The 23,086-nt window shown below is 44.6% G+C and overlaps 1 protein-coding gene across 3 annotated transcripts in view; it reads left to right on the plus strand.

Moving 5' to 3' along the window:
* Nucleotides 1-23,086, plus strand: part of LOC106561317 (ras association domain-containing protein 7) — a 59,120-nt gene that overhangs the window by 27,933 nt on the left and 8,101 nt on the right. For all 3 annotated transcript variants that reach the window (XM_014125149.3, XM_014125147.3, XM_014125148.3), the window contains 2 exons: nucleotides 16,561-16,757; nucleotides 17,344-18,326. In XM_014125149.3, coding sequence (XP_013980624.3) covers nucleotides 16,655-16,757; nucleotides 17,344-18,326 — 1,086 coding nt within the window. In that variant the 5' untranslated portion in view covers nucleotides 16,561-16,654. The remainder of the gene's footprint in view (nucleotides 1-16,560; nucleotides 16,758-17,343; nucleotides 18,327-23,086) is intronic.

A 23,086-nucleotide genomic window follows, 5' to 3' on the forward strand; every position in this document is an offset into this window, starting at 1 on the left:
GGTAAATGCAACTAAATGCAGTTTAACCACCATTTGTTTTTGCACGACAGCGAGCGTTACTTTATTCACCGTGACAGGTGATCAGTTTACCCAGCTATTTGTTTACCACAACATTGGCTATAGACAACTCTCAATGTAGTATTTGGGGTTTAACATATAACGCTTGGAATGGGTCTCATTTGGAACATTTTGGAGTAAACTGCTGGAACATTAAATCCCAAAAAGGAAAACAAAAAAGCAGCCTGAAGTGGCCCTACTGTAGCTTTTTGACTGGTAAGAAGCTTCAGGAGGGTGGTCAAGTGTGTTTGTGAGGCAGAGGTCTTGGGTTCGAGCCTCGGTGTGAGCCGAGTCAGGAGGAAGCGGTACTCCCTAAGCAAGCAGCGGGACGTCCTTTACATTAGCAGACATGGAAAGAGCCTTAAATGACTATTGAGACCAGCCCAGTGCTACTGGAGGCTGACGTGCGCACACACAGATGAGACTAGAACAGGGCCTACGAATATAAACTGTCCTCAGTGCAATTTAAGGGTACCAACTTAGTCTTGTAATTGCACTCTCCGTTCTTTAATTAAGTCAATGAGTACGCTTACATGCACACAATAATGCGATTATAGTCAGACTAATATAATAGTTCGTATTTTTTATTTCTTTATTTTTTAAGTACAAGCTTGGATAGAAGAAAGATTTCCCTAATAATACTGTTTAATTAAACGTTCTACCACAGCAAACATATTATTTGGAAGCATATTTGTTTCTGAGTTAGGACATAAACTCCACAAAAAAAGAAACGTCCCTTTTTCAGGACCCCGTCGTTCAAAGATAATTCGTAAAAAATTCAAATAACTTCACAGATCTTTATTGTAAAGTGTTTAAACAATGTTTCCCATGCTTGTTCAATGAACCATAAACAATGAATGTACATGCACCTGTGGAACGGTCATTAAGACACTAACAGCTTACAGACGGTAGGCAATTAAGGTCACAGTTATTAAAACTTAGGACACTAAAGAGGCCTTTCTACTGACTTTGAAAACACCAAAATAAAGATGCCCTGGGTCCCTGCTCATCTGCGTGAACGTGCCTTAGGCATGCTGCAAGGAGGTATGAGGACTGCAGATGTGGCCAGGGCAATAAATTGCAATGTCCGTACTGTGGGACGCCTAATACGGCGCTACAGGGAGACAGGACGGACAGCTGATCGTCCTCGCCGTGGCAGACCATGTGTAACAACACCTGCACAGGATCGGTACATCCGAACATCACACCTGCGGGACAGGTACAGCATGGCAACAACAACTGCCTGAGTTACACCAGGAACGCACAATTCCTCCATCAGTGCTCAGACTGTCCGCAATAGGCTGAGAGAGGCTGGACTGAGGGCTTGTAGGCCTGTTGTAAGGCAGGTCCTCACCAGACATCACCCGCAACAACGTCGCCTACGGGCACAAACCCACCATCGCTGGACCAGACAGGACTGGCAAAAATTGCTCTTCACTGACGAGTCGTGGTTTTGTCTCACCAGGGGTGATGGTCGGATTCGCGTTTACACCGAGGCCTGTACTCTGGAGCGGGATCGATTTGGAGGTGGAGGGTCCGTCATGGTCTGGGGTGGTGTGTCACAGCATCATCGGACTGAGCTTGTTGTCATTACAGGCAATCTCAACGCTGTGCGTTACAGGGAAGACATCCTCCTCCCTCATGTGGTATCCTTCCTGCAGGCTCATCCTGACATGACCCTCCAGCATGACAATGCCACCAGCCATACTGCTCATTCTGTGCGTTATTTCCTGCAAGACATGAATGTCAGTGTTCTGCCATGGCCAGCGACGAGCCCGGATCTCAATCCCATTGAGCACGTCTGGGACCTGTTGGATCGGAGGGTGAGGGCCATTGCCCCCCAGAAATGTCAGAGAACTTGCAGGTGCCTTGGTGGAAGAGTGGGGTAACATCTCACAGCAAGAACTGGCAAATCTGGTGCAGTCCATGAGGAGGAGATGCACTGCAGTACTTAATGCAGCAGGTGGCCACACCAGATACTGACTGTTACTTTTGATTTTGACCCCCCCCCCCTTTGTTCAGGGACACATTATTCCATTTCTGTTAGTCACATGTCTGTGGAACTTGTTCAGTTTCAGTTTGTCTCAGTTGTTGAATCTTATGTTCATGCAAATATTTACACATGTTAAGTTTACTGAAAATAAACGCAGTTGACAGTGAGAAGACGTTTATTTTTTTTCTGAGTTTATAAAGTTGGTATGTGTAAACTACTAAAACGCATACATTCAGTTGTTTCAAACTCACTTTACTTGCGCTAAAGGAAGCTTGCTCGGCTAGAAAGCCGATTTAAGGTGTATGTATGTATGTATGTATGTATGTATGTATGTATGTATGTATGTATGTATGTATGTATGTATTAATTATATTATATTAAACTGGTCCTAATATTTCAAAAAATTGTCCAGAACCAGGTTTTCTAATCAGCGTAGGTTTACTTCGATGTTTACCTTTTGCTGAGTTAAGATTAGCAGAGTTGGGTGTTTACATGATTATTGCATAATCTGCCTACTGCCATAATCAGTTTAACATCGAATTATTACTGTGCATGTAAACCTACTCAATGACCCAAACGTCAAACCCACGGCTCCGTGTGGTCACGGTTCGGTTTCGGGACAGCGGGAAACAGTTACTGTATTTTATTTAAGAAAATACAAAGTGTTGGTATTCCTGATTCCATATATGATCATGAGTCATAATGCCTGAGGAGAGCCCAATCAGGAATACTATCACTTTGTATTTTCTCAAATGAAAACACATGATTACTCATCAACAACAACACAAAAATAAAGTGCAATATACACTGCTCAAAAAAATAAAGGGAACACTTAAACAACACAATGTAACTCTAAGTCAATCACACTTCTGTGAAATCAAACTGTCCACTTAGGAAGCAACACTGATTGACAATACATTTCACATGCAGGTGGAAATTATAGGCAATTAGCAAGACACCCCCAATAAAGGAGTGGTTCTGCAGGTGGGGACCACAGACCACTTCTCAGTTCCTATGCTTCCTGGCTGATGTTTTGGTCACTTTTGAATGCTGCCGGTGCTTTCACTCTAGTGGTAGCATGAGACGGAGTCTACAGCCCACACAAGTGGCTCAGGTAGTGCAGCTCATCCAGGATGGCACATCAATGCAAGCTGTTGCAAGAAGGTTTGCTGTGTCTGTCAGCGTAGTGTCCAGAGCATGGAGGCGCTACCAGGAGACAGGCCAGTACATCAGGAGACGTGGAGGAGGCCGTAGGAGGGCAACAACCCAGCAGCAGGACCGCTACCTCCGCCTTTGTGCAAGGAGGAGCACTGCCAGAGCCCTGCAAAATTACCTCCAGCAGGCCACAAATGTGCATGTGTCTGCTCAAACGGTCAGAAACAGACTCCATGAGGGTGGTATGAGGGCCCGACGTCCACAGGTGGGGGTTGTGCTTACAGCCCATCACCGTGCAGGACGTGTGGCATTTGCCAGAGAACACCAAGATTGGCAAATTCGCCACTGGCGCCCTGTGCTCTTCACAGATGAAAGCAGGTTCACACTGAGCACGTGACAGACGTGACAGAGTCTGGAGACACCGTGGAGAACGTTCTGCTGCCTGCAACATCCTCCAGCATGACCGGTTTGGCGGTGGGTCAGTCATGGTGTGGGGTGGCATTTCTTTGGGGGGCCGCACAGCCCTCCATGTGCTCGCCAGAGGTAGCCTGACTGCCATTAGGTACCGAGATGAGATCCTCAGACCCCTTGTGAGACCATATGCTGGTGCGGTTGGCCCTGGGTTCCTCCTAATGCAAGACAACGCTAGACCTCATGTGGCTGGAGTGTGTCAGCAGTTCCTGCAAGAGGAAGGCATTGATGCTATGGACTGGCCCGCCCGTTCCCCAGACCTGAATCCAATTGAGCACATCTGGGACATCATGTCTCACTCCATCCACCAACGCCATGTTGCACCACAGACTGTCCAGGAGTTGGTGGATGCTGTAGTCCAGGTCTGGGAGGAGATCCCTCAGGAGACCATCCGCCACCTCATCAGGAGCTGCCCAGGCATTGTAGGGAGGTCATACAGGCACGTGGAGGCCACACACACTACTGAGCCTCATTTTGACTTGTTTTAAGGACATTACATCAAAGTTGGATCAGCCTGTAGTGTGGTTTTCCACTTTAATTTTGAGTGTGACTCCAAATACAGACCTCCATGGGTTGATAAATTGGATTTCCATTGATTATTTTTGTGTGATTTTGTTGTCAGCACATTCAACTATGTAAAGAAAAAAGTATTTGATTAGATGATTTCTTTCATTCAGATCTAGGATGTGTTGTTTAAGTGTTCCCTTTATTTTTTTGAGCTGTGTGTGTGTGTGAGTGTGAGTGTGAGTGTATGTATGTATGTATGTGTGTGTGTGACAGTGAAATCAATATGTAAACATGGCTCAGACATTGTATAGGCCTATGCTGTAATGTTTTCTTACAAAGAGAAAAATATGCGCACTTGTGTGACTACTCAAAGGGGGCGTGTCTGTAGCACGGTACTTCTCGCCTCTCACTGTGGGGTAATGTGACGGGCTGTCACTACTTAGCTGTCTGTAGCCCTGGAGGTCCATCCATCTGTAGTAAACGCAACACATGGTGCATTGGCCAATTCGTTGACTACTTCAGATTTAGCTTGCTAGTAAAGAGTGGGTACTACCTGTTTGCTGAAATGGGCGAAGAGTGCAAAGTTCGTAACGTGGCGCGAGCACTTTCATGAGGTGCTGAGTCTGACACCCCCTATTCTCAACCACCAAGAATCGGTGCATATCCGCGGCTATAAACATACCTATCGCTCTTGTAATTTTTTGGGCCCGGTCAGATTCGGCAGCGAAAGGCTGCTTGGATGTAGAGGGGAGACCAAGTTTGTATTGTTTTTATCCAGTGGTAGGAATACTGGGGTGTGTTGGCAGCTGCATAGACTATTCTCGTTTAGCAGTGGCTACATAGTACTGTTAAATATGTTTCCTATCGCCGTTGTAATCTACTGGGAAGCCAACATTTTCCCCAACTGGAGAATTAAACGACGATGGAGAATCGTCCTGTTTTATTGACTCCATCAGTTGCCATTGTACAGAACTAGTGCCCAGCTGCGCCTCGCAAAAGGACAGTTTGAAATGCGCCAATTAAGATTCGAATTTTAATTACAACGTGCGCATAGGCTCTAGTTGTTTTAACGGAATAGCCTGAAATGTCATTTTTCTGCTCCAATTCACTCAAAAGGCATACAACGCAGCGTAGGCATAACCTATAGGCCTAGTGTGTTTATGTTTATTCGGTACACCCCTAATTGTGTGTGCGTTCTGCATTTGTGTGTGCGTGATCTCGACTCTGCCAGGCCTGCTGTAGTGCTGAGTCAGGTAGAGAGTGTATAATTACACATAGAGGTGCCCATCAGCAGTCTGTGTCTGTAGCCTAGGGAAAAGGGATATCTAGTCAGTTGCATAACTGAATGCATTGAACCGAAAAGTGTCTTAGGCATTTAACACAACCCCTCTGAATCAGAGAAGTGCTGCGTGGATTGAAGTCCACATCATCGGCGCCAGAGAGCAGTTGTTGTTCGGGGTTAACTGCCATAAGGGCAGAATGGCAGATATTTTCCAATTTGACAACTCTAGGATTTGAACCAGTGACGTTTCGGTTACTGGCCCAACACTCTTAACCGATTTAACAATACAGCCTCCTGTTCTCTGTAGAGCTCAGTAGTCGCTCCTCTCCATCTCTCAAGGTGCTGAGTAATGATGACAAGGCTTAGTCCTCTTCTCTGTTCTAAAACCTCACCACCTTCAGGCAGCCAGGCCAGTCATGTATTTCTCTCAGTAAAACGTCTGTATAGGGCTGAGCCACAATGTGTAACCTTCTATTGTCCCCAAAAACTGGCAGGAGTATAGTTTACATGAATAAATAAAGTGTTTATCAAGTTGGAGCAGTTGTGGTAGTATCTGAGGTATGGCTTAGGAACTAGACCAATGAGTAAGCCTTTATTGTTGTCTTTATTAGTCCTAAAGCTGTGCCTGCTACATCGTTCAGCACTCCCCAAACTTGAATTTTTGTTGACTCGTGTCAAACACCCACCTAAAATATAGTTTTTTTACCACCCTACCAAGTAAACAGAAGCAAAATGAATCAGAGCCTGTGACCCAGCACTGGGAACACTAATCTAGTGAACAGAGTATAGTCAGTTATTTTTTACTAGTGAAGACATTCAAACTATAAAATAACACATTATGGAGCTGTTCTTGCCATAATACGGACTTGGTCTTTTACCAAATAGGGCTATTTTCTGTATACCACCCCTACCTTGTGATTGGCTCGAAGGAAAGAAGTTCCACAAATTCACTTTTAACAACACACACCTGTTAATTGAAATGCATTCCAGGTGACTACCTCATGAACCTGGTTGAGAGAATGCCAAGAGTGTGCAAAGCTGTCATCAAGGGAAAGGGTGGCTACTTTGAAGAATCTTTAAAAAATAAATTATATTTTGATTTTGTCTAACACTTTTTGGGTTACTACATGATTCCATATGTGTTATTTCAGAGTTTTGACGTCTTCACTATTATTATGCAATGTAGAAAATAGTAAAATAAAGAAAAACCCTTGAATGAGTAGGTGTCCAAATGTTTGACTGGTACTGTAGATGGGTAAACTGTTGCACTAGGCTAGTTAAAGCAGCCAAGGCAGTGAATCTAGTCATGCCAGGGAGTTGATGAGGTAGGGGTCATTAGTGTGAGTAAACCTTATATTCTTCTCTTAGCAGGATTTAACCACTGATTGGACCTGACTATATCAACTGTTTTGTCCAGATGTGTGTTTTCTCTGCTATGGTTTAGAGTACGACCCTGTCATCAAGTCACCGTCCCACGGACTGACTCTGCTGCTGAGAAGTCAACTCCTTGGTCAGTATTGCCATGCTTGGCGTTACACGTGGGTGGAGAAGAGTAGCTAGTTAATGACTGTTGAGTTTTCACCCAGACTGTTTTTAACACGGTGCTGCTTGGCTACAGGACTGACACTCTGCAGTGAGGTGCTGTTAGGTGAATGAAGCTGTCTGTCTGTGTCTGTCTGCTGGTCCGTGAGCCTTGTCATATTTTTTTACCTGGTTAATAATCAATGACTTTGTAAAACCTATGTTGTTGTTGCTACAGCAGGTTTATATGTAATCCAACTGGGTGGTGACTCTGCATCTTTTAAACTGAGTGAGATGTTGCTCAGCTGTGACTGCACTATTAACGGACAACCAAAACACTGAGGTGCTTTGAGGACAATATAAAATATGTTGTAATTCTTGCGGCAAATTAACCCACAAACCAGTAATCCAATCAGTATAATGGGTTGATGCTGATGACTGGAGCAGTGATGTCGTTCTATGGTAGTGCCTGATGCCTCCTGCTGTCATTAGCATCTGAATAGAGCTACCACTGACAGACAGAGGGGATGTTTTCAGAGAGGCGCTGCCGGCCGGTCACATGTGTTTGGGATTTGTTCAGAAAAATATTTGCCAAATTGAATGTGCTGTGAAATGCATTATTCATGATTTGTTTCTGCGCTTCATTCGCTGGGAGAACAGGCAACCGCTCAGTCTAATTAGCAAGCTGTGTGTCTAGAGAGGCCGCAGCAGCCTGGCCCCCTCCTCTGTGTGAGAGAACACACACACACACACACACACACACACACACACACACACACACACACACACACACACACACACACAGCCATATGGACTCTGAAACAGGAGAAAACAAACCTGCCTCTACCGCCACACACAGAGAACGCTCTGCTTTCTGATGTTTTGCTAAGAATGTCAACTAAACAAAACCTTCCGTTGAGGTTTTGTTGTTCAAACCTCTTTACTTCCTTGTCACAGACTGTAAAGGCTAGAGTAATCTGCTCCAGTCTTAGGTGTGGTTCTGTTGGAAAAGTTCTCCAGGAATCAGTCTTTTATAGGGCTGCATGTGGAGGCTTCAGAAGATCAGAGATCTTATTTCTTCCAGGGCCTGTGACCACTCCCTGTTCTCTACTGCAGCCAGTCAGTAACTGCAGCTCTGTTGGTGGACAAAACTACAGCTAATAATTTCTGCATGTGAACACTTGTGATTAGATATAGCTTAATGCTATTTTGTGTCTGTGTTCAGAGTGTCAGTATGCCACAGGATCTTGTCTTTCTCATCCTCAGACATCAAGCATGTTAGAAACCCCTAGGCTGCTTGCTCTGTAAAGTTGTACAAGAAGACTGCACACTGACATCTAGTACAAGAAGACTGCACACTGACATCTAGTACAAGAAGACTGCACACTGACATCTAGTACAAGAAGACTGCACACTGACATCTACAGTATGCTCCCATGTGGTTTATTAAAACATGTCTTCATGTTTCCTGACTCTTGTACAGACGGAGGCTATTCTTTGACCTGCAGCACCTGGATGTGTGTGTGTCATCTTTTCTTTTGTACATGTTCTGTAGTGGAGAATTCAGGTGGGGCAGTTGGATTGTCAGAACCCTGCTGGATGATGATGATGTGACCTAACTGGCTGCTCTCAGCTTATATCTGTGCCAGAGCTCTTATCGGCCTCACTTGGAGCTGTGAGGGACAGAGGAAGAATGGAGGGAATGAGGGATGTAAAAAGAGGACAAAATAAAGTTTAATCAACAGTTTTATTAGTGTTATTGCTGTCCCAGGCGGAGCAGAATGGTCATAAAACAGACAGCCACACAAGACAGAACCAACAAAGCCAGTAATGAGTGTCAAGCCTAACAAACAAAGCAAGCGAGAGGACAACATAAATATTTGGGCGCCCGCTGTGACAGACAGTGCTCTACATTACTAGTGGGAGCACCTCCACTGTGCAGCTGGGACCAGGATGGTTGGTGCCAGCCTGTTACAGTCTCTGTCTCTGCCCAGGGGTAGAGTGACACAGCAGGCAGAGTCGTGCACATCACTAGGGCATTGCCCACTACCCAAACAGCCACAAAGAAACTCATTATCACACTGTTTACTTCAGGGAGCTGTTTACTTTTGTGTTATCAAGGACAGTGTGTTTTCCTTTGAATGACGATAAGAGAGAGAGAGAGAGAGCGAACAGTAGAGGGAGAGAGTTTGTGTGTGTATAAAGAATGAGTGTGTTGAAAACTGTGTGTTGTCTTGGAAATTCTTACACAGAGACACTCAAAGTCAATCTTAAATGAATCATTGTTTATTGTCAGCGTGCAGGAGAGGTTCCAACCAACTCAATGCACCATAGTACACATGTCAATCAGAAACTCTGCCTGGGCAGATCCAGCAGTTGTCTTATATACGGCTATATACAGACATGTTATATTTGCATGATTTAGCATAATTAATTAATCATTACCGTTTTGTTTAAGTCATGTGACAGATCTGGTTCATAACATGTGACAGACCAATACCTCACGAGGCTTCTTCTCTCTAAGCTGAGACCTTGAAACTGAGATCTTTTGTTCGTTCTCAAAACAAGGTCTGGGCGTACTGCCAAATTGCAGCTTCTGATAAGTGAGGATTTGTAGTAAGCCACTTGCATTAACACAGAAATTGGTTATTAGAACCGCACATGAGTAGAAGACAGAAATTAGTTAAAAGAAAAGCACAAACATTAAAATGTGCATTACAGTGTCATTTTCTGAGGGGTTGTGTGTGTGTGTGTGTGTGTGTGTGTGTGTACTACATGCTCTCCTTTGTTCTTCTCATTGTTCTCCTCTTGTCCATGTGAGTACAATGAAGCTCAGTGACAAGGGGTTCTCTCTCTCACTCGGATTGTACAGTAATAGTTGTGGGCAGGTATAGATTTGAATTAGCCTGCAGTGCAGTCAAAGTGTAGAGACACACACACACACATCTGTCCCGCTCCTTGTTCTTCTATGTTTAAGGGGAAGGTGTTGAAGCGGACTCATAACTTAAGCACTTGTGGAATGTTTACTCCTCACCTTTATTCTCTGATCCATTTCCCAGTAGCGTTACTCCAGGTGACTAACAGTAATCAATCAATTCCTCCTTTGTGTGGGTTTGGATGGGAAGGTGTGTGTGTGTGTGTGTTCTCCTCTATGAACAGCTGTGGAGTACATATGGAGACCTCGTCATGCTCTGCTTGTTTTAGCCCTGTGCTATACACAGGCTGACACTGTAGCTCATACAACACACACACACACACACACACACACACACACACACACACACACACACACACACACAGAGAGAGAGATGCTACCCACTGTGTCTGCGTGGGCTTTGATGCTGATCACTTGAGAAAAACCTGTACTGAGTCTAGTTGAACATGTTCTGCTCTGTAGAGATGTGTTCCTGTCCCCTTGAGAGCTGACCCTAGTAGCTCAGCTGAGATTCAACTAGACACAGCCCACCAATGAATGACCATCACCTCTACTGTAAGGTGAAACTTGGAATTGTTTAGCATGGACCAGTGTTTGCGTGCTTGTGTCAATCTGTGTGTGTGAGTGACTGGTGTGTTTAGGGTGGTCTTCTGAGTTGAGTGTGCGTGAAGCCACAGGAATGTGTGCTGATGGTTATCATGATAAGAGGTTATCAGGGCGGGAACTCTTCTTATTCACCCTATTCACTCTTAAGGACTAGCTGTGACTAGTCAGTCTTAGGCTTCAGAACACCAGACTAGACCCAAATGCTGTCTGTCAGTGTGCTTCTCTTTCATTGGTATAATGATGAGTGTGTGCAGCAGGCAGCCATGCTGGAGGGTTCTCTTGGCCTCTCATTGATCAGAGGCTGGCTGAGTGGCTGGGTGGGTGATGATGAGAAGAGAATGGAAGGGCACATGTCTGTTCACTGTTCTGTCTCTCTGGGTGGATCTGGGCTGAACTGGAAGATAATGAGCAGAGCAGCGGGTGAGGGGATGGGGTTGGGGCGGATGCTTTTTGTCTCTACTCTGAGACTTTTGGGTGTGGCGGGCCTGGGTGGATATTTGTGTTTTTGAAAACTTCTGGTTGCCCGGGTAGTGGTGGGTGGGTGTGTTTCTGAACGCATGTGAGCGGTCTGTGTGGATCCTCCACACACTCAAACACCCTGCACACAACCACAGAGATGCGTGTCAGTTAGGCCTGGAGACGCCACTGTAAGGATGTGGTGAAGTTGACCTGAAGACTGTTGGGGTTGGAGAAGCTGTCAGCTGGATTCTCATTGGACATATCCCAGAATAGAGGTGCACCATTAAATATGTATGCTATTTCATGCTGTTGTTGGGGACTTAAAATATATGTAGGGCCTAGGTGTAGTTGCCATGGTTTTCACTAGATTCTAGAAGATACCATAGATATCTGCAGTGGTGTAAAAAGTACCCAAACGTCATACTTGAGTAAAAGTAAAGATTCCTTTAATAGAAAATGACTCAAGTAAAAGTGAGTCACCCAGTAAAATACTACTTGAGTAAAAGTATTTGGTTTTAAATATACTTAAGTATCAAAAGTAAATGTAATTGCTAAAATATACTTAAGTATCAAAAAAGGAATAGTACAAATCATTTTAAATTCCTTGTATTAAGAACCAAATTAATAATTTACAGAAAGCCAGGGCCACACTAACACTCAGTAAAATTTACAAATTAAGAATTTGTGTTTAGTGAGTCTGCCAGATCGGAGGTACTTTTGTTTGTACTTTTGTTGTCAGGGAAAAGGTATGGAGTAAAAAGCACATTATTTTCTTTAGGAATGTAGTGAAGTCAAATATAAATAGTAAAGTACAGATGCCCCCCAAAAACGACTGAAGTAGTACTTTAAATTATGTGTGTGTATGTAAGTACTTTACACCACTGGATATCTGCCACTGTTGTTCCTGAGACAGACTGACAGTGACAATGGCCAGGCAGTAAGTAACATGAGACTGTGTGGCTGGTTTGTTTCCTGTTTGTGTGGTTGATCACATTTCACTGACTAAAAGGTATGTTTTTGTGGGAAAATTACATATCTTCATGGAACACTGTCACTAAGCTGTCACATGGCGTCATAGGTAGTGTGAGAACCTGTCACACACAACCCCCCAACACACCAGGGCTCGTTTGGCCAATAAGACCTGGCCAGGTGAGGTGCTGTAGGAGAGCTTGTCATGCTAGATAAGATGGAGATGATGGATAGGGGTCAGGGCACAGATACCTCTGTCCTTACCTCATCTCCTCACCTTATTTTACAACCATCTGAAAACACGATCAAGTCAATTTTATCTTTGGAGACCTTTATATACTTTTACACTTGCTTTCATCTATCGTCCAGTTCTGCAGGATCATTGCCAGTGATGCGGAAATGAAGCCATTTTGGAGAATTCAGATGCTGTATTTGTTACGGTTTCCTACCTGAGTGTGATGAGCGGTGTGTCTCAAAGGTCACTGCCAGCCTGGCTCTGACAGGGGGAGATGGGATGGTGTTGGATACCATGTTACATTTACTGGGTTACTGTATATGTGTCCTAGTCCTCTCACAGACAAAGGAGAGTTTGTTCCAGTGTCTTACACACACACACACACACACACACACACAAGGTGGCATTCCACTGCTCTTGGCCTGGGTCCAGTTTCCCAAAAGCATCTTAAGGCTAAGTTCATCGTTAGAATGTTCGTAGGAGCGTAGTGAAATCTCTGAGCTGTTTCCCAAAATCATCATTATTAACATTGCACTTGAAAACGCTCGTAATCTAACGTCTGCCTCAGACCACTTGTAGAGCAGCTAAGTGCATAGTTGGATGCTTTTTTGCTTTCCCGCATTACTTTATACACAGAAGATCTCTGCTAAGCATAGAATCACATGGTTTATCCGTCTCTCTGTGACCACCGATAACTTCAGAACAAAGTTGAGTACAAATACAAAGTTGCCCATGTCTTTGTAGTTGTTATAAACAATCGACGTATAAAAAGATGGTTCAAATGAAAACCGAGATGACTGCATTAATTATAAATAGTAGGCTATAGGCCTATTTCAGTCATAGTGAAATACATTTCATGTTCAATCAATTGAGTTCTATTTTGCTACATGTACTATCATTTGTCTCAATATATTTCATGATGTGTAACCTAACATGTGCCCAATGATGTGCCAAATTGGTGATTTAGTGCATTTTTATTGGGTACGCATTAGAATAAGCTGCCTCAATATTTGCAGCCGTAGGTGGTAATATCTCTCTAGGAGCTTCTCCGTCATCAGTATTGTGAAATAATGTTAAGTAAAGATTTAAATGCTGATCCAAGAGCAGGCGCTCCCTTTATGTTGATAATATCAGTATTGACACACGCTCCAACAATGCACTTAGCGACCGCTCTCTCCACGTGGTGTTTTGGAAACATGTTATATCTTCAGCCGTTGTGAGATGTATGCGAGTCATTATTTTGAGTCATAATTGGGTAAAGCCATTTGAATTCAATCACTTTTTGACAGCTTCACTTTTAATTTCAACAAAACTTTCCATACACGTTTGACCATGGAAGAGGTGGTCAGATAGTGACTTTTTGTTACCTGAATGCCAAACCATTCAGGAGATAAAGGTGTTCAAAGTTTACCCATTTTATATACCTCACCATACCATGAGACACCCATGTCTTCGTCACTGGAAAATATAAATGGTTGAGTTTGATATCATTATAAAGCGTACAAATAGGTTTGTCAAATTATTTAAATAATTTCTTTAAAAAAAACTTTTTATAAAAACTATGACTTTTTAAAAGCTTTTTGTCAATTATATAAATGTATGGTTTTTGAATTGTTTTTATATTCACATATGTTGTAGCTTACCTTACATCATCTGAGGTTTTTGTGTTGTGCTCGCCATTGGTTGAGACACAACATGCTCTTGAATACAGGGTGGGTGTCATTTCAATCATAAATAGAATTCATAGAATGGACCTATCCCTTCAGACCACTGCAATTTAGCTGGTACACCACTGACATTTAAATTAAAATGTTAGCTTCTAATTACTACCACAAAGATGGCGGCCGGTCCACCCACCGTTGTCCACCCAATCAACTATCCCCCATAGTACAAAAGTTGACCTATTCTGTGTGAGAAATAAATATTCTAAACATGTTGTGGGATGCAACAGATCAGAATGTTTAGCTTAAAATGTTGATAAACTATTAGGCTATTTATTCACATTATAAGCGCAGCAATGTGTAACAGTGTAGGTTCCGTCCCTCTCCTCGCCCCAACCTGGGCTCGAACCAGGGACCCTTGCACACATCAACAACTGACACCCCACGAAGCATCGTTACCCATCGCGCCACAAAAGCCGCGGCCCTTGCAACGCAAGGGGCAACCCTACTTCAAGTCTCAGAGCGGGTGACGTCACCGATTGAAACGCTATTAGCGCGCACCACCGCTAACTAACTAGCCATTTCACATCGGTTACACATGCGCACACGGCAGTAGGCTATATGCAGGAATGTTCCATTAGCGGGAAAACACCATTATCAAAAGTGACCGCAAATGCGATTTATTAATACTTTTATTATAAAAGAGCATTTTTATGGTGAAAAATTATATATCATTCACAAGTGATAGGCTAATATTGTCACCCATCAGACTATTCCTGATTTAAATCTTGTCTTTTACATTTACTAAATAATATATGTGTGAAATTTGTTTAGATTTAGAATGGACCATTATCATGAACGTGTCTCGAAACAGGGCCAGGGGAAAAATACATGTAATCTCTGCATGTAATACATGTAATCTCAGCATAGCGAATGGAGGACGCTTTTCCCATGGTTCATTTTCATGCCAGCCAGGTAGACTACTCCTGTTGTAAAGAGAAGCCATGTGCTTAATATTAGAAAAGTTGAGAAATGAATATAATAGGCCTAGCCTATAGAAAGCTGATGGGAACCTCCTCTTTTTAAGAGGCCATCACTCTGTTTTCTCATGCATTTGCATATCCTATAGAAATGTTGTGCTCATGTTGAGTACCAGGCAGTTAGCAAGTTTGGTAGGCTACTAATGACTATCAGCAGCATCAGAGTTTGGAGAAGCCTAATTACCGTGACTAAACGGTTACTTGGTATTTGACTGCCTTCATGACTGCCGGTGTGGCGGTAATACACTCACCGTAACAGCCCTAGCTGTGACTCCTTCTCTGTATGTGGTGGTGGTGTTGTGATAAGCTCTGTTGCTTCCCAGCTCGCCCAGTGTTTGGCCTGTTTATACCACATGAGTAATGTTGGGGGTAGCTGGGTCGCAGGTAGCGGAGCTAGCGACGGTATATAAACCGTTATAATGACGGTTTGTTAAGAAATATGGAATTCTTGTGCTCATCAGATAAGTCCTGCATTCGTGCTGGGCAGCTCCCCTAAAGACGACCACTGGACCCCAGCCAACAGTCATTGAGGAGGAGATAATGGAGGATTTTAGTAAAAAACACCTCAGAGAGAGGAGGAGCTAGGCTAGGGGTTTGAGCTCAAACACTAGCTGTGCTGTGTGCCAGTTACAGAACAAGTGGGTCATTTGAACTATTACTCATGTTGACATAACTTATGTAAGAGTCACACTGCCAGATCAGTGTATATGGCCTTACATATGCCAAATGAGAAACTGTATAGCCTACTATTACTACTACTACTACTACTACTACTACTACTACTACTACTATCGTTAATAAAAGTTGTAGGTCTGTGTGTGTGCTTTAACACCCAAGGCTATTGACTTTGAGTCAGGCAATGTGTGTTATTGCCTTATTATTAGTGGAATACAGATGAAGTAAAATCATAAAATGGCACACAGCAGGGGAGTGGTTAGTGCTGTTCCTGTTCCTCATTGTGAAATCCACTTAGGCCTAAATCTCCTCCTGTGTTAGGATGCCTGCTCCTCTTCCCAGTGACAGTCTCTGAAGTTACAGGTCTGCCAGGTCAGCTACTGGTGGGAAGCATCTAAGTAGATCACACACACACTCTCTCTCACCTACACACCGAGTGGCTATGGTGCATTCTGCCTGTCCACTCTTCTCGGCACTAAGCTGTCATAATGTCTTTGAAGGAGGGCAGCAGAGCATTTAATTGGGTTACAGATCTGAGTTGATGCTCTCCGATCCGTGAGGTACCACCCGAGCTCCAACTAACCAACAGGAAACTTCAGGAATGCAATGCTCCGCTCAGCTCCCCGGGGGCAGCGTAATGAAAATCTAAACCTCAGTCACACATACGCAGGGCCTGACGTCAATAAGGCTCTGTTCTGTATAGAGCCTGTAGGAGAGATGTATAAACCCATAGCTTCAATACTCAACAGAGGATAGAGCGAGAAAGGGGCCATTTGTGTGTGACACAGCTGCGTGTCGGGTGTGTTAAACTGAGCAACAATATTATTCTGCTAGTTTCGAGGGATTACTTTTTTCACCCCCTTTGGCTAGATAACATTGTGGAAGTTTGACAAGTTCTGTGTAACATGAATTTCTGTATTGTAACTAATTGGTTGGTTGTGATTAAAAAAAAAAATGTTTAAACCCTCCTTATCCATGTTTCTCTTCCCTGCAGAGAGGAGTCAGTAGTACCCTGCAGTGCTGAACTGAGCCGAACCGAGCGGATCTGAAGTGAAGTCCTCATTGCATTTCGTAGCATCGCGTCTCAGATGGAACTGAAGGTGTGGGTGGACGGAGTGGTGCGCGTGGTCTGTGGCCTATCAGAGGAGACTTCCTGCCAGGATGTGGTCATCGCACTGGCTCAGGCCATTGGTCAGTATCTCAGTCCCTTTTCCTCTCTGGGGAGCGAGTTCTTTCCCTCTAAACCCCACGGTTCTTTCTAAACCAACCCTGACTAGACCCTACTACACCATAGGCACTTTAGATTTAAAAGAATAGGATGGGCATAAGCAATATGGTGAAAATCCCACTGATAGGGTAAGATGGGACCACTGTGTTATTTATTTCTTCCACCTATCCTTCCTTTCTGACCTCAATGAAGTGCTAAGGGGGAATGGTGCTAGGGGTCGACTTGGTATGGAGCAAGCTTCTGTCACCACACCCTCAGGCTGTATTGAAGCCACATTCTGCAGTGCCAAAACCTAAACCCCACTGCCAGGTCATTAGGGAGAGCTTGTCCTCATTTCAGTTTGTTTGAACATGTTTATACGTTGTATAAGACATATATTTGTCATTGCTGAGAGAAGAGAGAGTTTAGTTAAGGACTGAAGAACTAGAGTTTAGAGTCTTGTATAGACATTAGCCATATGCCCATAGCCAGAGAGAGTGCAACGAGCTGTTAATGATTTGTGCTAATTTTATGTTGTTTCAGTTTTCTGACTCTCTCTTCCTGCCACAGGTCAGACGGGTCGCTACGTGCTGATCCAGAGACTGAGAGATTCAGAGAGGCAGCTGTTAGCCAACGAAAGGCCCCTGGAGTCCCTGGCCAAGTTGGGCCAGCACGGCAACGACGTCCAGTTCTTCCTGCGCCGCACCGGCCCCAGCAGCAGCGATGGACCAGGGTCTGGCTCTGGCTCCACCCAGGACCGGGTCGCCCCTCTTTCCCTGCCCAAACACCCTGAACCAGAGCCCCTCAAACGCACCCAGCCCAAGAAGTCCCTCACCTTTAACCTGGGGCCCTCCACCTCCCCCAAAGCCAAGCAGCTCATTAGGAAGTCTCCCTGCGACTCCCCCAAAGAGAGGTCCTCACCCAGCCCCATTCCTCCTCACCATGCTACCTCCCCCTCCCCCCACTCCCACTCCCCCTCTCCCTCCCCCCACTCTCCCTCCCCTCTCGTGGGCCCGTCCAAAGAGGAGGTCTTCCGGCAGATTCTTCAGCAGCAGGAGAGGCTGAGGGCCTTTGAGGCCCAGCTGGAGGCCATGGAGAGAGACTCTCGGTCCAGGAACAGGGCCTCCCCGGCCTCCTCTCCTTCCCCTGTCCCAGAGGCTCGCCTCCAGGAGGAGATGGAGGCTCTGGAGCAGGCAGCCAGGAGGAACCAGGCCGAGCTGGCCCACGAGACATTCTGGGAGGAAGAGCTGAAGGCAGAGGTGGAGAGGGAGAGGGGGATGAGGAGGAGGCTGGGGGAGCTCCATGCCAAGATGGACGACTGCGGCCGGCGACTCCACGACTTCTCGTCTCGCTCCACCCAGCTGGAGCAGGCGATCAAACGGGAGAACCTTGGGGTTGGTGCCCATGCTGGGAGGGCCAATCAGGCGGGGGGTGAGGAGTCGCTAGGCGTGATGAGGGCGGAGCTACAGAGCCAGGGGAGGCACAGCGAGGAGCTGGAGGGGGAGTTATCGGAGACGGACAGGGCTCTGGGGAAGGCTGAGTCATTGCTGCAGGTAAGGAGAGAGGGCAGGGCCCTGGAGAGAGGGGTTTAGCTTGCAGTCTCCTTCACCCACACTCCTATCCAGTATCCATGAGAAGGTTGTAGTTCAGTGGTTCCCAAATGGTTGGTCAGTGCTGTGGGACAAACTGATTGAGACCTGGGAAAACAAGTGAGCCGATCAATGACATTAATCAATCAATTAATGGTGTTCTGCAACTTAATGATCCTTGATCAAGGCAAATCGTGTTATCATAAGAACATTTGAACACTTTATCAAAACATTTTGCGAACCACTGGTGTAGCTACTATCTCTCACCCCCTCTTGCCAGCACACTGCAGCAAACACACATACATTCATCAGTGCAAGGACACTCAACAAACAAATAAATATGGTCTCTGTCTCCAATGGTGATGGGGAAAACCTATATTGGAGAGAAAAATGCTTACCATTTACACAATGTTTTGTACTTAAATCACACGTGGACCTAAATGTATGAATGTTTGCTATGAATTGTAATGGGACCCCTTTTGGGTGTCTGGCTGAACTGGGTTGACTGGTATGATTGGCTGTGACAGCTTAGTTCTCATCTGGACTGATTAGATACACTCCCCCATATCTGTACTCTCATTTGTATCACATTGACAGTACCTGTACTTCCTTATATTCTTGTATCTGAAATGGAGAAACATTTTAAAAAACTGAATAAAGGTCATTAATCCATTGCACAAGTGCATTTTCTTGGCTTGACTTTGCCACAAGCAGGTCTGTCAGTGTTTGCTGCTAGTTGGAGACAGTGATGCTGTTGTATGTAGCTAATGATATTCTAATGTATTTCATATGGGTTGAGTGCATTTGCTACATCCCACATTAAGACGGGGCCATTGGCGCTCTTAGACCATTGCAACCCATCTCATTGTGATCCATAAGTAATGACTGTGCTATAGGCATTCTATGAAAATGGATTATAAGACCATGAAAATCTAATTTGGTATCAGTTTGTCAGCTGAGTAGGAGTGTGACTTTGTGATTAAGTCTGGTCTATATAGTCATGACTGACCCTTTTATTTAGTCAGTCACAAGTTGGCCTCATTTATAAAACCCTCTTAGGCCCCAGTCCCCCCTATCTGAGATACCTACTGCAGCCCTCATCCTCCACATACAACACCCGTTCTGCCAGTCACATTCTGTCAAAAGCTAATTGTATTTGTCACGTACGTGTTTAGCTGATGTTATTCCAGGTTTAGCACAATGCTAGTGTTTCTATCTCCAACAGTGCAGTAATATCTAACAAGTAATATCTAACAATACACACAATCTAAAGTAGAGGAATGGAAGTAAGACTATATAAATATTTGGATGAGCAATGTCAGAGCGGCATAGACTAAGATACAGTAGAATAGGATAGAATACAGTAGAATAGGATAGAATACAGTATATAAATATGAGATGAGTAATGCAAAATATGTGTTCCATTATTTCAAGTGGCCAGTGACTTCAAGTCTATGTATATAGGGCAGTAGCCTCTAATGTGCTAGTGATGGCTATTTAACAGTCTGATGGCCTTGAGATAGACGCTGTTTTTCAGTCTCTCGGTCCCAGCTTTGATGCACCTGTACTGGCCTCGCCTTCTGGATGATAGCGGGGTGAACAGGCAGTGGCTTGGGTGGTTGTTGTCGTTGGTGATATTTTTGGCCTTCCTGTGACATCGGGTGCTGTAGGTGTCCTGGAGGGCAGGTAGTTTTCCCCAGGTGATGCGTTGGGCAGACCGCACCACCCTCTGGAGAGCCCTGTGGTTGTGGGCGGTGCAGTTGTTGTACCACGCGGTGATGCAGCCCGACAGGATGCTCTCGATTGTGCATCTATAAAAGTTTGTGGGTTTTAGGTGCCAAGCCACATTTTTTTTCAGCCTCCTAGGTTGGACCATTTCAGGTTGTCAGTGATGTGTATGCAGAGGAACTTGAAGCTTTCCACCTTCTCCACTGCTTTTCCGTCGATGTGGATAGGGGGGGTGCTCCCTCTGCTGTTTCCGGAAGTCCACGATCACCTCCTTTGTTTTGTTGATGTTGGGTGACAGGTTACTTTCCTGGCACCACACCCCCAGGGCCCTCACCTCCTCCTTGTAGGCTGTCTCGTCATTCTTGTTAATCAGGCCTACTACTGTTGTGTCGTCTGCAAACTTGATGATTGAGTTGGAGGCATTCGTTGTAGCTCTCTCCAGTAACCACGAGCACAACCGTTCCTTGATTTTGACTGGCGGCTTTATTCTGTAGTTTAGTCAGAATTATCACCTTCCGTGAGAACTATAAAGTAAATGAAAATACAGTTTAAGCACAATCTTACACCTTCTTGTCTTATGAGTGACTTATTAGCTTGGTATAACTCTGAAGTGCTTACATACATAAACAGTTTAGCCGGAGCTATAACAGTATCAGATTGAACACACAAATAAAGGAAAAAATACCTCATTGGCTGCTTATTACAGAAGGGAGGAAATCAAACTTCACACTTATTATTCCTGGCATGAATTCACGCTTTATCCTAACATACACATATCAACCTTTACGAACTACACCCGATAACATGAAAACTTAGCTAACACCGCGCGGGAATGCCTTCACCCCCAAAGATGTGTTGCTACGATAATGATCCCCGTTACAACAGTTATTAGCCACGTAGTTCCACTTGTCTTATCATTTCCCCCGCACAGCGAACACAAAAACAACGACATAGACTTACAGATTAATTGTCAGTTACACTCCCACCAATCACCTGTGATTTCTGTGAAAGGGGTCTGCAGGTTTTTTGATCGGCTTCCAGGAGGGTGACTGTCTTATGGATGGGCCTCTCCAGATAGGTGGGTTTGGTGATGCGTTTACCTCTCTCATCCAGGGTTGAGTTGAAAATGTCACGTTACAGCAGAGATCCTCTGTTTTCGATAAAGAGGCTATAGAAGGCCAAGAAATGGTCAGAGAGGGCACTTCCTGTATAGAATCTTCTCAGGTTTTGGCCTGCCATATGAGTTCTGTTATACTCAGACACCATTCAAACAGTTTTAGAAACTTTAGGGTGTTTTCTATCCAAATCAAACAATTATATGCATATTCTAGTTTCTGGGCAGGAGTAATAAACAGATTAAATCGGGTACGTTTTTTATCCGGCTGTGAAAATACTGCCCCCTATCCTAAATAGGTTAACCCCCGTTCCTAGGCCGTCATTGAAAATAAGAATGGGTTCTTAATCTGACTTGCCTAGTTAAATAAAGGTGTAAAAATTAAAACATTTTAAATAATTGTAAAAAGAAAATCGGCAAATACCGATTTTGTTATGAAAACTTGAAATCGGCCCTAATTAATCGGCCATTCCGATTAATCGGTCGACCTCTAGTTCAGACCCAGGGCCTCGAGCTTAATGATAAGCTTGGAGGGTACTATGGTGTTGAATGCTGAGCTATAGTCAATGAACAGCATTCTTACATAGGTTTTCCTCTTGTCCAGATGGGATAAAGCAGTGTGCTATTGCATCGTCTGTGGATCTATTGGGGCGGGTGTAGGGTGTCAGGTAAGGTCGAGGTGATATGATCCTTGACTAGTCTCTCAAAGCACTTCATGATGACAGAAGTGAGTGCTGCTGGGTGATAGTCATTTAGTTCAGTTACCTTTGCTTTCTTGGGTACAGGAACAATGGTGGACATCTTGAAGCATGTGGGGACAACAGACTGGGATAAGGAGAGATTTGAATATGTCCGTAAACACTCCAGCCAGCTGGTCTGCGCATTCTCTGAGGCTGCCGTCTGGACCGGCAGCCTTGCGAGGGTTAACATGCTTAAATGTCTTACTCACGTTGGCCACGGAGAAGGAGAACGCACAGTCCTTGGTAGCGGACCGAGTCGGTGGCACTGTGTTATGCTCAAAGCGGGCGAAGAAGGTGTTTAGCTTGTCCGGAAGCAAGACGTTAATAGTCACAATGGGTACAACATCTCCTATACACTTCCTGATAAACTCAGTCACCGTATCCCAGTCCGCCTGATCAAAACATTCTTGAAGCGTGGATTCCGATTGGTCAGACCAGTGTTGAATAGTCCTTAGCACGGGTACTTCCTGTTTAAGTTTCTGCCTATAGGAAGGGAGGAGCAAAATGGAGTGGTGATCAGATTTGCCGAAGGGAGGGCGGGGGAGGGCATCTTGGAAGTTGGAGTAGCAGTGATCGAGTGTTTTAGCAGCTCGAGTACTACAGGCAATGTGTTGATAGAACTTCGGTAACGTTTTCCTCAAATTTGCTTTGTTAAAATCCTAGCTACAATAAATGCGGCCTCAGGTTATGTGGTTTCCAGTTTGCATAAAGTCCAGTGAAGTTCTTTGAGGGCCGTCGCGGTATCGGTTTGAGGGGGAATATACACGTCTGTGACTATAACCGAAGAGAATTCTCTTGGGAGGTAATACGGTCTGCATTTGATTGTGAGGTATTCTAGGTCAGGTGAACAAAAGGACTTGAGTTCCTGTATGTTATCACAATCATACCATGAGTAGTTAACCATGAAACATACACCCCCACTCTTCTTCTTCCCGGAAAGATATTTATTCCTGTCTGCGTGATGAACTGAGAACCCGACTGGCTGAGCGGACTCAGACAGTATAACGTGAGAGAGCCATGTTTCCGTGAAACAGAATGTTAGAATCCCTGATGTCTCTCTGGAAGGAAGTCCTTGCCCTGAGTTCGTCAACTTTATTATCCAGAGACTGAACATTAGCAAGTAATATATTCGGTAGCGGTGG

The sequence above is a fragment of the Salmo salar genome, chromosome 10, assembly GCF_965601325.2.
Source record: "Salmo salar chromosome 10, fSalSal1, whole genome shotgun sequence".
NCBI lineage: Eukaryota > Metazoa > Chordata > Actinopteri > Salmoniformes > Salmonidae > Salmo > Salmo salar.